We start from the raw sequence: 16,491 nt of genomic DNA, 5'->3' as shown, positions 1-16,491 counted from the left end.
TCCCTGTCTCCCTCTGGGTCTGAATCCATCTAGGAGGGTATTCTGGGGAAGAAACTAGAAAGACAGGTAGAAGGAGTGAGTCCTGGGCTCAAGAGGATCTCTCTGTCAGCAGCATCTGAGGTGTGACTGCCCAGGGAGGCTTGGATGGCAGGAGCAGGGGTGTGGCCAGGCTGAGTCACTGGGACTCCTTCCTCCTCCCTTTCTGAGGCCCCTTCCCTGTCTTCGTGAGCACAGGAGCCCACCTACACAGGATCCCAGCCACCAGCTTCTCCTGGCACCTGGGAGGCTGAGTGGTCACTGCTGGCAAGCCCTGGGGGGACACAGGGGTCCTGTCTTCTGCCAGCCCTATGCTTCCCCCAAACCTCCCACTCTCTTAGTTCATCACCTGTGAAATTCGCAGACCCATTTTCACAACACTTTCCACCCTGATGAAGTAGGCATTTTCTCTCCTGCCTCCCTTTCACTCTCTCTACCTTCCCTTTCCCTCTCTCTACCTTCCCTTTCCCTCTCTCTCTTCTCCATTTTACAGATGAGGAAAACTGAGACCCACAAAATGGAGAAAAATATGCCTCCAGGCAGGAAGTCTTGGCAAGGGACCAAGAATCAGATTCATTTTTCTTTCCTGTCTCCTTCACTTAAGGGCCTCCTCTCTTCCACCTTACACTGTGTTTCAAGTAATAAAAGTAAGTGGAAGGAAGCAGGCACTGCATGACCACCACTGTATGCAGTTTGGTACTTGTCCTTTCAGGTTTTATTTTCTGAAAATTTTAATTTTACATAGTGAGGATGACATACACATATATTTCTGAATCTTCCTTTCTTCATTTAATATCACACAGCACAAACATCCCTGTATAACACTAACAATTCTGCACAATTATTATCCTTAACAGCTTCACAATATCCTTGTCTCAAGCCAGCCTGTTGTTTACTTAAACACTCCACTGATTTTGGACATATTCAGTGTTTCCACTGTTCTGCTATAATAATGTGATAAATTCAAACCTTGTTGCACATATATATTTTTTTAAATAGTATCTTCCCAGACCTGGAATTACTGGGTCAAATGTGGAGAACAAGGCTCCTGATTCACATTGCAAATCAACTTCCATAAAAATTGTATGAATTTACAGTTTCAGTGGCCAACAGTGCTGGTCTCACTACCTCTTTACCAGCACAGAGGTTTCTGTGTTTCCTGTTTTGGTTTTAGGTCCTTGCTGACTTGATTGGCTTACACACATGGCATATTGTTGAGGTTTTGATAGGTCTTTGAGGAAGGGTAAGGTCCAGTATGACTGTAGGTCAGCGATGTCCTTATTTCTGAGAATTTCCTGTTCAGGGCATAGGGATGGAGAGATGGGAGTATGGAGAGATTAGCGATGCTTTCTCATGGTGTCATTTATCCAATCGACGTACTTGCAGACTTGGGTATAGACACCTGGGTGGTTCCTTTGGTCGCAAGGGAAACTTCCCCAGGACACCAGGCCTTGCAAAGTACCTTTGCATATCAGTGGTCCCCCTGAGTCACCCTGGAGGGGATAAAGCAAATTAGCTTCAGCTGCAGAGTGAAGCCCCCTCCCAACTCACTCTCATAAACTCCACAGTTGTTAGTCTTTGTCTTGCCAGACCCTGGACTTCCACCCTGGCCAATGGGGAGAGACCCATTGTCTCTGGGGATGAATAGAAGAGCAGGAATTAGGACCATCGTGGAGAAGACAAACCACATGTCTGCAAAGGTTGGCTTGAGCCCCGGCCAATGGGACCAATCAGAGGGAAGGGGTGGGGCTTCCGGGAATCAGAGCCCCACTTCTTCCCCACCTGTAAGGACTCAGAGCCAAGCCCTTGGGAGAAGGAGCACTGTTTCCAGGGAATGGATACAGGCTCATAAATGGGGACAGGGTGGTCCTGGAAACCAGGGGCCAAACCCATGACATAATTCACAAGGCCCAGTGCAAAATGAAAATACCAGCTCCATCGCTCAAAAGGTATTAAGAATTTCAAGACAGCAAAAACAGTCCTGTTAAACCAAGCGTAGGACTCAGCCGAGTGTGGGACCCTGTGTCACTGTACAACCTGCCCATTCAAGAAGCTGGCCCTCACTAGGGGAAAAGAAGGATGCCCCATTCTCCAGGACACACATTCCTGTCCCGACACCCCATCCTAACACGTACAGTCCCACCATCCCTGACAGCTGAGGGTGCGGGTGAGAGGAAAGGGAGTGGGGCTACGGGGAGAGAGACAAGGAGAGGGAAAGAGTCACGGAGAAGCAGAAGAGAGGTAGAGCAGAGGATGGAGAGAAGAAAGGTGGAGGAGGAGGAGAAGGACAGAGAAACAGCAATGTAGGGGCTGGAGAAAGGGGCAGAGATGTAGGCAAATAAAAAGAGTCCCAGAAGCAGACAGTCAGTGGGGACCGCAGCTGTGGCAACACAGATGAAAAGAATGGAATGAAGTTGGGTGTGAAGAGAGATGTGGGAAGACAATGTTCCGAGACAGGGAGGGGTCACCAGGAGGAGGGGAGAGAGAGTTCTTTGCCCAGGACCAGCACCCAAGGGAGGTGGGTGAGACACGAACTTCGGCCACACAGTCTCAGTAATTGCAATAAATAGTATTTTAATGCAATAGCTTAAAATTGAATTGAATATGAAAAAGTCCATGATGAACAAGATTTCCCAATTTTACATAAAGGGTCAGTACAGGGCTTATTGAAGTCAGAGGTAAGTGGGAAATGCAGTGAGACTAATGGCTCTTTATTGAAAATTCTGACATTTTGTTCATCATGGACTTTTGCATGGGTTTTAAAAACTATTGCATTAGAATGTGATTTATCTTGATCACTGAGTTTTGGGGCACCCCCCTCCCCTTTAAAGTTTGGGTTTGAAGCCAGGGGTTCCCTTGCCCTCCCCTAGACCTGGCCCCATGCGCCCCAGCCCCAGCCCCTCCCATTCATCTTTCTGCCGCATCCTCAGGGCCACACCAGCCCCCACTGAGCTCCCACTCTTGACCTGAGCAGAGAATGGGGCAGAGGGAGCTAGGAAATCTGGGCTTGAGGTGGGGTGAGGGTGATGAGGGAAGGCTCAGTGCCAAGGTCATGTGCAAAGATGCTGGGTAGAGGGGGAAGGTGGGACTCTGTGCTGAGATGACACAGCCAAGGACCCAGGGCAGGGGAGGAAGGAGGTCTCACAAGGCAGGCATTCGTGCTGGTGTCAAGGTGGCCGGCACACAGCATGGAATTTCCCAGCACGTCCCCGTACACCTCCCTGCAGTCTTCAGAGGAGATGAGGCTGACATTCGCGCACATGAGCTGCTTTGGATAGGTCACTGCAAGGTGAGGGTGGGAGGGCTTGTCAGTCAGAGGCCTGGGACTGTGGACCGAGGGTCCTGATGGGGAGAGGGTGGGGGTCCAGGATCCTAGACCCTGAAGGAGGAGGGGGCTGGGGGCTCAACATGAGGATCATGAAAAGGGGCCTGAATCTGGGGCTCCTGGGTCTGAGGGAGGAGGAGTGCAGGGTCTAGGGCTCCTGGGTCACTGAGGCAGCCTCACCCGCAGGGCTGCTGGTGGTGCCCCAGCCAGAAACGGTACATTCGGTCCCAGGGGGTTCACAGCGGGAAGGCAGGTTGACTTTCTGCACACTGGGTGACAGCCTGGCCCGGCTATTTAGCTTCACCAGCATGAGGTCATCAACGTGGGTCTGTTTGGAGTAGCCGGGGTGGCGGAATGACTTTGTGGCCCTGACCTTCTGGCCTTTTCCCAGCTCTTCACTGCCCATGTGCACGTTGTACGCCCTGGGAGACGAGAACAACATTCAGAGAGACACTGTGAGTGAGGGAGTGGGACAGGCACCCAGAGGAGGGGGGCAGAGAACCAGAGGGAGAATTAGAAGTGCTCAGAGGGCCCCCTGCCCACATACCTCAGCATGCATTGGGCAGTGGTGAGGACCCACTGCTCGTTGACCAGCACGCCTGCACAGTGGAGGTGATTACTGTTGAGCAGAGCCACTTGCCAGGGCCGGGAGCCTCTTGGACATGGGAATCCATTAATAATCCTCTTCTCCCTCTTGTTAACCTGGTCTGGAGACAGACATGGAGAAAAAACTGGGTAGCAAGCCTCAGAGGAAGGCTGAGTCAGCAGCTGAGGGATGTGGAGACAGAGATGGAGACAGACAGAGAGAGAGACAGGGAGAAATGCAGAGGCACAAATGGAGAACAGTGCAGAGGAAGCAGCAGATGGAGATGGAGAGAGACAGAGGCAGCCCGCTCAGAAACCCAGGAGGACGATCTGGTCTGCGGGTGACCACAGAAGCTAATGGGAGAGACCCCGAATACAAAATAGAGGTCCTGGGGGGTCACAGTCACTAGGAGGCAGAAGGGATCAGGAAAAAAGGAGGCAGGAGGCAGAAGAGTCTTGTCTTCTGAGGGAGGAAGCTGCTGGAGCAGGGGGAGGTCCTGACTCAGGGACCCCTTGGAGACAGGGGCCCCTGACGAGGGTCCGTGGGGATGATGGGGGGTGCAGAGGACAGGGCAGCCCTTCCTGATTGGTCCTCACCTTCCTGTGCAGCAGATCCCAGGGCTGCGGACAGCAGTAGGATCAGCGGGGGTGGGAGAAGGAAGCCTGCCATGGGGGCCTCTCTGAGTCTCTCGGGGCTGCCAGGCAGAGGAAGGGTCTCTTCTGCTGGGGTGGAGAAAGACAAAGAGTTCAGGAAGCAGGAGTGCTGGCCCCCAGCTCTCTCCTCCCTCAGACCCAGCAGTCCAGGCCCCCAGACTTCCTTTCCCTTGGGACCCAGGAATCTGGGCTCCCATCCCTCCCCATCCGTACGTCTGTATCCCCAGTTCCTTTTTCTCTAAGAGACCAAAAATTCCAGACCCCTAGCTCCTCATCTGTCAGAACCAGGCTTCCCACTGCCCCCTCCCCTCAGGAACAGGACTCAGCTCTCCAGCCAGCCTCATCCCCCCACCCTAAATGAGGCCCCTTCTCACCTCCAGAGGCTCTGATCTGACCTGGGCTCCAGACTCGGTTGGGAGCCAAGCATCTCCAGACCTGCGCAGGGCGGCCGTCTTATACCACGTCCACCTCCCGGTCCCTCCCTCAGCGCCCTGGGGTGCAGGTGGAGACGGCTCTGGGACACCCCTTCCTGCATTTCTGGTATCTCGAACCCCAGAGGCAGCTAAAATACTTGTCCGCACGCTCCTCTCTCCACCCTCCCGCCCCCGCACATCCTGGCCCCACCCTCCCTGGTGCTGCTGCCGAGGGCGGGGCCGGGGGCTCTGGCTCGGAGGGGCAGGAGCAGGATTCAAGGAGCCGCGGAGCTCAGGACACGGGCTCTGGCTGGGGTCCTCCTCTGGGGCCATTGTCTTGCCCTCATGCCCTCTCAGGGATGACCTAGACCCTATAGCCTAATTCTGAGCAGCTTGTGAGAATGTGCTCAGGCTGGAAGCCAGTCATGTCTTTGAACCTGAACCCATTCCCAACCCTAATATCGGGTAGGAATGAAAAAGAGAATGTGGGCTTCCTTGGTGGCGCAGTGCTTAAGAATCCAGCTGCCAATGCAGGGGATACGGGTTCCAGCCCTGTTCTGGGAAGATGCCTTGGAGCAACTAAGCCTGTGTGCCACAACTATTGAGCCTGTGCTGTAGAGCGTGCGAGCCACAACTCCCGAGCCGCACATGCCACCATTACTGAAGACGGCGAGCCGAGAGCCCGTGCTCTGCAACAAGAGAAGCCACCACAATGAGAAGCCAGTGCACCTGGACAAGGAGTATACTCTGCTCACCACAACTGGTGAAAGCGCACGCGCAGCAGTGAAGACCCAACACAACCAATAAATAAAAAAATAAATCAAATCTATAAATAAATAAGAAAATGTTTTCCCGAAGTCCATGCCGATATATGCTTAACATTATCAATATAGTCTTTCTCATATTATACATAGATTTCAATACATATTATGTATTTATAACAAAAACATCTGTACTAAACATTATCTAACATAACCTTTTTTCTTTACTCTATAAGTTACTTTGAGCACTTTTTCCTCTTAGTATATTTAAATGGGTTCTCCTTCCTTTTTAAGGGTTGCATACTATTCCATACTCCAGTTGTACCATGATTTATGTAATCTGTTTCATATTGCAGTATGTTTGCATGCTTTTAATTATAATAGTGCTGGGTTGGACTTCCTGGTACATTCATCTTTGCTAATGGTGTTCATTCAAGAAATACTTACTGAGCATCTATTCTGTGCCAGAAATTGTTCTGGTTCCTGGGGGCAATGTGGTCAACAAAGCAAACAAAAATTCCTTCACACAGGCTGTTTTCCTAGTGGGTGGACACTGTGAATACAAAAATAAGTATATAAAATATATAGTTTGTTAGATATTGGTAAGTATGATAGAGAAACATAAAAGCAGGGAAGAGGGTACTTAAATCAGTGCCACCATTCAGCCATTTAACAATCATTTAAGAAGCATTTTGTGTGTGTGAAGTTCCTATTATGCATCAGAGGGTCAAAAAACTGCTCTGCTACATCACCAGACTATGAGAAAGTAACGACCTGTATTTCCTGTAGAGTCACCATGCAACTAATAATGAACAGCAAGTAGAACTCTATTCTCAGTATATTTTCAAGGTAAACCAAGCAGTCATCCAAGATTACTTTTTGCATCTAATCTTTTAAGGAGTACCAACTTGCTTTGTTCCAGTTTGTGCCGTTTCAAACCAAAAGCTCTGCATTAAAAATACAAGACGGAGGGGCTTCCTGGGTGGCGCAGTGGTTAAGCTCCTGCCTGGCAACAGGGGACACAGATTTGAGCCGTGGCCTGGAAGATCCCACATGCCAAGGAGCAACTAAGCCCGTGAACCACAACTACTGAACCTGCGCACCTATGGCCTGTGCTCTGCAACAAGAGAAACCCCTGCAGTGAGGAGCCCGTGCACCTCAACAAAGAGTCGTCCCCACTCACCGCAGCTGGAGAAAGCCCGGGCACCGCAAGGAAGATCCAACACTGCCAAAAGTAAAATAAATAAATAATAAAATAAATCTTTTAAAACATAAATAAAAATAAATATACAAGACTGAGAGAAATGTGCATTGAAATGAAAAAAGCAGAAATGTCAGGTGGAGAACGTGGAAACAAGAAAGAATGTCATGGGGATTATTTGAGTCATACTGTACTTTCAAAAGCTGATTGATAGGTTTAGAGTTACTTCTGGCTTCTTAAGTATCTCGGAACTGTTTCTAAACCAAGCATCATTTACTGCAGTCTACAAATATATTTAAGAAGAAAAAAAGGAAGGGAAGAGGGATAGGGAGTTGTTGGTTTCCTCCACTCTCAGGGGCCACTGGGGTTATAATACAAGGAAGATGCCACGTGAAGATGACATTGGAACAAAGTCTTACAGGAGATGTGGTGGATGGATCCCTGTAGCTGCTTAGTGAGTTCTCGGCAGAGCAAACGGGCAGTAAGTGAGGCAGGGGACTTGCTTAGAATGTTCTAGCAGGGGGGCCCTCTTGACTGAAGCTGAATGAGCAGGGGGACAAGGGCAGGTAATGAGGTCAGAGTAAGAACAGGACTAGGATGACCTAGGACCTTGAAGATCAGGGTAGGACTTTGCGGTTACCTTGAGTAAGATGGGAACCATTATACTTGAAGGCAAGTTCCTAAAAGTGGAATGGACCCCAACTTCTAAATCAGACCCCAAATGTGATTTGTTCCTCTGCCCTGAGCCCAAATCGTACCTCAATCCTGACCCCTAACCCAGCTCTATTTCGGTCCCATCATTTGGCCCATAACAGACATTATTGTTGCCGACTCACACATTCATTCCTTCTGCCTTTCCATGAGAACCCCGATTTTGTTTGGATAATCTTTCATCCTCATCATGATTGTAAGCTTTACTGCCCCAAGCAGCAGGGCCATATTCTTCCTGCCAGGGATTGCTTTAGCAATGAGCATGGGATGCAGTCCTGGCCAATGAGGCATGAGGGGACGACCACTCCGAAAGGCTCTCTTATTTCCAAAAGGAGACCCTGGAAGAATTCTCTTTTCTTTCTTCTAGATGGTTCCCCTTCTGGATGTCAATTCTGGAACTGTGGCAGCTTTCCTGCAACTGGGGAGAGAAATGGCTGGTGCACCAAGCCAAAACACCACAGGTGGTCAAGCAGGGAGAGAGAGTGACATAACAAGATCTGTATTTCAAAATCTCTCTCTGGGTGCTACATGAAGGGTGGATTTGAAGGGGACGTGGAGACATGAGGACTCTTGTTATTGTTCAGATGAGAGATGGTGATGACTTGCATAAGGCCATTTGGGAGGTGGAGATGGTGATACGTGGATGGATTCAGGATGCACTTTGAAGGATCAACAGGCCTTGGTGATGGATTGAATGGAAGTGGTGGTGAGGGAGACACATGTTAAGGTGTCAAGGTCTCTTGCTGCTGGATGGTGGTACACTGTCAGATGCGATCAGGTGCTTATGAGAGAGTGAAAAACACCTCACTCTTTTCAACAGAATGCTGCGGAGGCAGGGGGCTAAAGAGAGAATCCAGGGACTCCAGGCATAATTCTAACTCCAATCCTTGCCTTGACACAGTTTTGAACACCAGTCTTTTGTTTTTAATAATACAATGACTTTTTATAAGCCTGAATAACACCTCACACATATTCCAAAACCAAACAATGTTGTCTGGGAAACAGAGTAAATAAGCGTATTAGAAGATGGCAGTCTACCTCCTCATCCCCCGCTAAGATTGATGAAGGATACAGTCCAATCATAGAAAAAGGTAACAGAGAGGTGTCACTCTGAATCTGACCAAGCTTGGTATCTGATGGTAGAAGATACACATACTAAAGGCTCGACACCAATCTTTTTCTTTTTTAATGTATTTATTTATTTATATATTTGGCTGCCTGGCTCTTCATTGCTCCACGCAGGCTTTCTTCAGTTGCAGACCGCGGGGGCTACCCTTTGTTGCGGTTCGCGGGCTTCTCATCATGGTAGCTTCTCTTCTTTCCAAGCAAGGGTTCTAGGTGGGCAGGCTTCAGTAGTTGCTGCACTTGGACGCAGTAGTTGTGGCTTGTGGCATCTAGAGCACAGGCTCAGTAGTTGTGGCACACAGGCTTAGTTGCTCTAAGCCATGTGGGATCTTCCCTGACCAGGGCCCGAACCCATATCTCCGGCATTGGCAGGCTGATTCTTAACCACTGGGTCACCAGGAAGTCCTCAACCAAGCTTGATGCAAACCCGAGGCTTAACCTGAAATCTCAACACCTACCCAACCCTAACCCTCCATTCTGCTGCTATATCCTTGACCGATTCTAAACTTTTCCCTCAACTTGGAACCAAGTCCCTGACCAAGTTCCTGCCTCCAAATATCATTCAGGCTGGGAATCACACCTCCAACAACACTGACCCTGATCTTGACTCAAACCCTGGATCCCTAACCACAGCACAAACTCAACCTTGACCCAAACACTGAGTGTCACCATAACCCCTGTCCCAAACCTGACCCCACCCACAACTCGGACTATAGTCACCATCCCTGTCACATCCCGGGAAGCCCACACGGACATCCTTCCCGTGAGCCCTTCCCCAGTCACATCAGTCCTAACCCTCTGACTCCAGTTCCGGCCCCACTCTCATCTCCAGCTCAATTTCTACGTGAAATCCCATCCCAGTTCCCATGCCAAACTCTTTCCCTCACCCCATCTTCATTTTCCCAACTCCACCCACCACCTTGACCCTGCGTTTCACACACACATGAAAATAAAGTTCACGCATTATCACCATACTAGTGTTCATCCCACACGGACTGAATTCAAGTGAAGTCCCCAAAACTACTGAGACACTTACTCTCAACAAATCCCAAATCAGACCCCAGAATTCAGACCCTGACCCCACTACTTCCATATGGGACCATGGCCATGAGGAGTGTCAACCCTCTTGACTTGGGCTCCGAAATGAAGTAGGGGCAGATGCCAGGGCACTTGACCGCACAGCTCTGTGAGTCAGCAATCTGTATCTTTCCCTCCTGGCTTCCCCAAGAGAGGAATTTTGGCAAGACTTCCAATCTGTTATCTATTGTCCAAATCTTCATCCCTTGATTCCCTCTTCGGCCCCCTGTCTCCTCAGCATACTGGTGTTTTGTTTTGTTTTGTTTTTGTTTTTGTTTTTGTTTTTGTCCTCACTGGGTTTTCATTGCTGAGCGCAGGCTTTCTCTGTAGTTGTAGCAAGCAGGGATACTCTTTGTTGTGGTGTGTAGGCTTCTCAGTGCTATGGCTTCTCTTGTTTTGGAGCACCGTCTCTAGGTGCTCGGGCTTCAGTAGTTGCGGCATGTGGGTTCAGTAGTTGTGGCTCTTGGGCTCTAGAGCGCAGGCTCAATAGTTGTGCAGCATGGCTTAGTTGCTCCGTGGTATATGGGATCTTCCCAAAGCAGGGATTGAACCCATATCTCCTGCGTTGGTGGGAGGATTCTTAACCATTGCACTACCAGGGAAGTTCTAGAATATTGTTAAAAAGAGGGAAGTAGCTATGAGGCTCTGCAGCCCTGCTGTTCACTCCTAAATCACCAGAACTTCTGCTGTGCGCGGCATATCTGTCTTTCTGTGTTTTTTATTACTTAATCAGGCTTTATTGCTAAATATGGTTCTTTAAGAGGAGACAAAATATGTCTGGTGTTCATTTGGTGATTTTTTAAGCACCCAGCCTGAGCCAGGGAGCATAGGAGTGACTTAAATAAACACCTGTTTGCAGCCCAGTGTCATCCACGGATCAGCCAACTTTAGAGCCAGTCCTTCCTTGATCCCTGAGCCATTCAGCCACAGGGCGTGATGGAAAGAACTTGGCCTCACAGGTCAGAGCAACTCAGGTTTGATCAACCCTAGTTGCCTCCTTGTGATCTCAGGTAAGCGAATTCATATTTCTGAGCCCCACTGTGCCCCTCTCTAAAGTGCAGGACAGCAATGTCTGCTTCTCAAGGCAAATGAGAGAATTAAATAAAGTTATGAAAGGAACGTGGATGGGCACGTTCCAGGCACTGGATTCACATTAGCTGCCTTCCCCGTCATCCTGGGGATGAAGCAGCTTCCCATTTTTCTGCACATACTGTGTGATGTGTCTGGTGTTTTGGGAACCTCAGCTCTGTGGCTCTCATGGGTCCAAGCAAGGATGGTCTTCCGCATTTGATAGGTGAGAAAAGGGAGGTTTAAAAGAAGTAAGAACCCTTGTGCAAAATCAACAGCCAAGGAGGCAGAAAGGTCAGATTCAAATGCTGAGGATTGCCCACAGTTTCACCGTTGCACAAACCCACAGTGTGGGAAGGGAGTTTCCCTGGGACGCTGTCACATATGCTCAGAATCTCTTTGGCTCAGAATGAACTCGGAATCCCTTAGGCTTCTTATTCACGATGCATGCCCCCACATTGGAGAGACCCCCAAGTCCCCGCCCTCCCAGGCCCTTTGGGTGTCGTCCTGTTCCTAAGTCCCACCCAGAGACCCAGCTTCCTACTCCCTCTGCCCTCACATTTATATCCTGATTGTTGGCCTGATGATGCATCTTTCGGCTCCTGATCACACCTGAGAGCTGGTACCTTGCTGTCCTGCATGTGTGCCTTGCCCTAAGGGGCCCTGGACATTGCGATTCTGGAACCTCCTGATTCATCTCCTTGGGTCCTGAAGGCCCATTGTTTCTGAATTCTGGGTTTCTATTCTCCCCTTTCTCCAAGGACAGCTCCCACTTCTTTTAGGAAGCTGCCCCCCTCACTTCATAGAGTTCTGGTGAAGGGTCAATCATAGTTCTCCAATGATGGGGAAAATCATTGGGATGGACCCATGACCTAGTCAAGCCAACAAGATCATTGTTTCCAGTACTTCCCTGGCAGTGCTGCGGTTAAGAGTTCACTTGCCAATGCAGAGAACATGGGTTTGAACCCTGGTCCAGGAAGATCCCACATGCCACGGAGGAACTAAGCCTGCGCACCACAACTGCTGAAGCCCATGCGGCTAGAGCACATGCTCCACAACAAGAGAAGCCACTGCACTGAGAAACCCATGCACAACAAAGAGTAGCCCTCACTTGCCACAACTAGAGAAAGCCTGCGGGCAGCAATGAAGACCCAAGGCAGCAAATAAATAAATAAATAAATAAATAAATAAATAAATAAATTTTAAGAAAGTGGAAATGATCATTGTTTCCACCCTAGATAGAATGATTAATCCAATGGGTGGGCTCGGCTCAAGGTGGACCAGTCCGAGTTCTTCCTTGGGATTAATAAAAGAGATGTCTGTTTCTGCTGGGTTTGCTTAACAGGGGCTGTCAGTACCTATTAGGTTCCCTCCATGTGATGACGTTTGTCTCCAGAGGCTAGAATGAGATCACAGGAGAAGGAAAGAGACAAGCAGAGATGAGACACAGTTCACACATACGAGAGAGAGAAACAGAGACGGAGAGAAGCAGGCAGAGTGACCGAGAGACACTGTCACAGAGAGACAGAGGTGATCGGCTTAAGACACCAGTTCAGGTGCAGGAAGTCCCCTACTTACGAACCTTCAAGTTAGAGCTTTCAAAGATGGAAACATGCGTTTGCATGTATCACATACATTGTCATGTGCCTGCATCCTCTACAGGCAGTTGTACTTTAGTGTACTTTACAGTGCGGTATAGAGTACAGTAGTGCAGTATCTTTATGTCAAGTCCAGGAGTCCAGAAGCAAGCATAAAACCAGTGGTGACTCTCTCACTACGTCCCAGCCTCCCCTTCCCCCCAGAGAGCTAGTGGGAAGCTGCTGCACAGCACAGGGCGATCAGCTTGGTGCTTTGTGACGACCTAGTGGGCTGGGGTGGGGAGGGCGGGAAGAAGACTCAAGAGAGAGGGGATATAGAGATATACGTATAAATATAGCTGATTCACTTTGTTGTACAACAGAAAGTAACACAACATTGAAAGCAATTATACTCCAATAAATATGTATTTTAAAAAAAAGCAGAGGCGATGTAGCTGGTACTGCAAAGATGCAGCAGCTGCGATGGAGCTGGTACCTCCTATTGCTGAAGATGCTCCAGTTCTACCGTCTCCCAGCTCCTCTCCCTCCTGCAGTCACTGACGCTTCCTGCCTGTTCACTCCATGCCAGCCCCTGTATGCCAGCTATCCTACTGTACTCTCTACTTTTCAAGGTGATATACTGGAAGATTAAAAATGTTTTCTTTTTGTGTGTGTTTGTTTTTTATGTTTTATTTGTGTGAAAAGTATTATCAACCTCTTACAGTACAGTACTACACAGCCAATTGTGTTAGTTGGGTACATAGGCTAACTTTATTGAACTTAGGATTGAATTGGACTTACGAAAGCACTCTCAGAACAGAATTTGTTCGTATGTAGGGGACGTACAGTACAGCACTGTGTAAGGTTAAGGTGTGCAGTGTAATGATGTGACTTACATACACCATGAAATGAAGACACCATAAGCAGTGAGCATTCATCATCTCACATCCACACGAAAGCAAAGAAAAAGCAAAAAATGTTTTCCTGGTGATGAGACCCCTTAGGGGTTACTCTCTCAACAGGCTTCACATACATCTCACCCCTAGTACTTATTTATCTGATAACCGGAAATTTGTACCTTTTGACAGCCTTCATCCAATTCCCCCTCCCCCACTGCCCCCAGCCATGCCTCTGGTAACCACAACTCTGATCTCTTTTTCTTCTATTTTTTTAAGATTTATTTATTTTATTCATTTATATTTATTTTGGCTGTGCCAGGTCTTGGTTGCGGCTGATCTCTTTTTCTCTGAGTTCTTTGTTTGTTTGCTTGTGTTTGGAGTATAATTAACCTACAACACTGTGTTAGTTCCTGGAGTACAGCATAGAGATTCGATCTTTCTACATTGAAAGCGTACAGTTATCACTGTCCTAGGTATCCCTCTGCGCATGTTTCATTCAATCGTATCTGCTCTATTTTCAATGTTCTTTTTCTGGCCAAGTCTAATCACCACCAAATGAATAACAAGGTCCCGTGGGTGTGGCTGGGGAGGTGCCTCCCAGTGAGCTTTCCCAGACTGGAAGCCTTCCCAGCACAGAGCTTTACAGTCATAGATATAATTATGTATCATCTGTAATTTTCACACCAGCCATTGTTTAATAACTTATGTAACTATCTAAACAGTGTTTCACAAACCTGGAAACTAACTAGGCATTACAGGTTCTTTGATGCTTATGACAGGAAAAAGAATTCACCAAATGTTTTGAACACCAGGAGACACCTTATTTCTCAAGAAGCCTGGCCGGGTGGCTAAAGGCAAGAGAAATAGAAGAACACATCTTTGGGGACTTCCTGGGTGGCCCAGTGGTTAAGAATCTGCCTCCCAATGCAGGGAACATGGGTTCGGTCCCTGGTCCAGGAAGATCCCACATGCCGGGAAGCCACTAAGCCTGGGAGCCAAAACTATTGAGCCTGTGTGCCGCAACTACTGAAGCCCCCACACCTAGAGCCCCTGCTCCGCAACAAGAGAGCCGCTGCAATGAGGAGCCCGCGCACCATGATGAAGAGTAGCCCCCGCTGTCCACAACTAGAGAAACCCCGTCTGCAGCAACGAAGACCCAACACAGCCAACAAAGAAATAAATTTATTAAAAAAAAACCACACATCTTTACATTTGCTTGTTCATGTGCAGCGAAACCCTTGAAGATGACCCAAGAAATATGTCCTAGTGGTTCTGTTTGGAAGAAGGGGCAGGACAGAAGGGGGACAAGGTCACGATGGAGATTTGTCACTCTCTACATTTTGTATAAACATCCTTTGTTTTTGTACCACGTGGAAATAATACCTATTCAAAAAATAAAGTACGAATGATGTGACACACGCATACCCATCGAGAGATTCTCATGCAATTCTCCCTGGGTTCAAACCCAGCTATTTCTTTCAGTGCCGCCTTGGAAAATGCCTTTAATCTCTCTTTGCCTCGCTTTCCTCCTGTTTATAGTGGACACAGCAATAGCAGCATGTTCTTAAGCTTAATGGGAATATTAGCAAGTTAATCTGTGTAGAGCTGTTAGAACAGTGTTACAGAGCGTGCACTCAGCGTATGCTGTCAATTAGTGTTCACATTCTACCTCTGGGTAAAAACAAACAAAGTGCTTTCTTTTCACCTCCACTGCCACCCTAAGAAATATAGGCAGCGAGCATTTTACCAAGAAAAACTGATTTCTTTTTATAATGGGGAAAGTCACATTACTGAATTTATCTCTGCTTTTATATTTATTTATTTTATTTTTATTTTTTTTACATTTGAAAGCTCTTTATTGCAATATAATTGCTTTACACTGCTATGCTACTTTTTGCTGTACAACAAAGTGAATCAGCTATATGTATGCATATATCCCCATATCCCCTCCCTCTTGAGCCTCCCTCCCACCCTCCCTATCCCACCCCTCCAGGTCTTCCCAAAGCATTGAGCTGATCTCCCTGTGCTCTGCTATTTCTGCTTTCTAAACAGCACACTCATAGTTTTATGCCCTGAGATTAGGAGGAATAACACCAGGGAAAGGGTGACTATAACCGCTCAGTGCGTGTGAGTGATTTATCATCAATATTATTACTCGCGGGACCAAGTGGGGGGCACCGGGGTGCCCAGAGGAGATGCTTCTGGAAGACACCCAAGGTCACCAGGATGCAAAAATAAACACAGATGGGAATTCCTTGGCCATCCAGTGGTTAGGACTCCACACTTGCACTGCTCAGGGTCTGGTTTCGATCCCTGGTCAGGGAACTAAGATCACAGAAGATGCACGGTGAAGCAAAAAAAAGAAAAAACAAAAACAGAGATTATGGTGACCTCTCTGGCTTATTAAATCCTTGTATTAGCAGCAATAATTGGAGATAACAGTGGCTGAGCTCTGAAGCTAGAAACACTCAGCCCCTCACCAAGCATCTCACTGGAACAGGTCTGACTCCAGAGGCCACATTCTCAGCCCTTCCCTTTACCTAAGAGACCCAAGGTCAGGATCAAGACCTGAGCTCACCAGGTGCAAGGCTCAGAGCTCACCAGGTGCAAAGCTCAGGTTGTGGCCCCTGCTTCCGCCACCAGCCCGGGTTGCACCTGCCTCTGCTGTTCCCAAGTCTGAGACCACAGGTGGGTGCTGAGGCCTCCAGGGCGACTGACCCAAGAGAACCTGGGGCCCCTCCTTTGTCCCTCACCCTTCACAACCTCTAACTCTCTCCCTGTGTGTTTCTCTGGAACCCTAAGGGGGCAGGGCTGCACAGTAGTTAGGCGCACAGGGGCGGTCTTGGGCTTGGGAGTGGTGGTGTCCAAATCCAGGCTCTCACAATTACCAGCTTGGTAACCGCAAGTGACTCTTAGCCTCTCTGTGCCTCAGTTTTTCATGTGTAACGTTGGCGTGATAATACTTCCTATTTCATAGTATATTGAGGAGATTGAGTTAACATTTGTGGAGAACCTAGAATAGTGTCTAGAACAAAATAAGTGCTCTATTTTGTAGTCTC

General features: G+C 48.3%; 1 protein-coding gene across 4 annotated transcripts; it reads right to left on the bottom strand.

Moving 5' to 3' along the window:
* Positions 1 to 729: 729 nt before the first annotated feature.
* On the bottom strand, positions 730 to 6,243 carry LOC130839134 (kallikrein-7-like). Of its 4 annotated transcripts, none has more exons than XM_057713024.1 (6): positions 6,222 to 6,243; positions 4,544 to 4,669; positions 3,909 to 4,068; positions 3,542 to 3,783; positions 3,182 to 3,318; positions 730 to 1,529 (listed from the first exon to the last, which is right to left on the bottom strand). In XM_057713024.1, the coding sequence occupies exons 1-6, from the start codon at positions 6,226 to 6,228 to the stop codon at positions 1,374 to 1,376; spliced, it is 828 nt and encodes a 275-aa protein (XP_057569007.1). In that variant the 5' UTR covers positions 6,229 to 6,243; the 3' UTR covers positions 730 to 1,373. The 4 variants fall into 4 exon arrangements, with proteins under 4 accessions (XP_057569007.1, XP_057569008.1, XP_057569009.1 ...); XM_057713025.1 differs by lacking the exon at positions 6,222 to 6,243 and adding an exon at positions 4,975 to 5,132 and having other exon boundaries at positions 4,544 to 4,666; XM_057713026.1 differs by lacking the exon at positions 6,222 to 6,243 and adding an exon at positions 4,975 to 5,092.
* Positions 6,244 to 16,491: the final 10,248 nt, after the last annotated feature.

Source organism: Hippopotamus amphibius, chromosome 16 (genome assembly GCF_030028045.1).
Source record: "Hippopotamus amphibius kiboko isolate mHipAmp2 chromosome 16, mHipAmp2.hap2, whole genome shotgun sequence".
NCBI lineage: Eukaryota > Metazoa > Chordata > Mammalia > Artiodactyla > Hippopotamidae > Hippopotamus > Hippopotamus amphibius.
The sequence above is the reverse complement of the archived record's forward strand: the minus strand, read 5'-3'. Positions and strand labels throughout refer to the sequence as shown.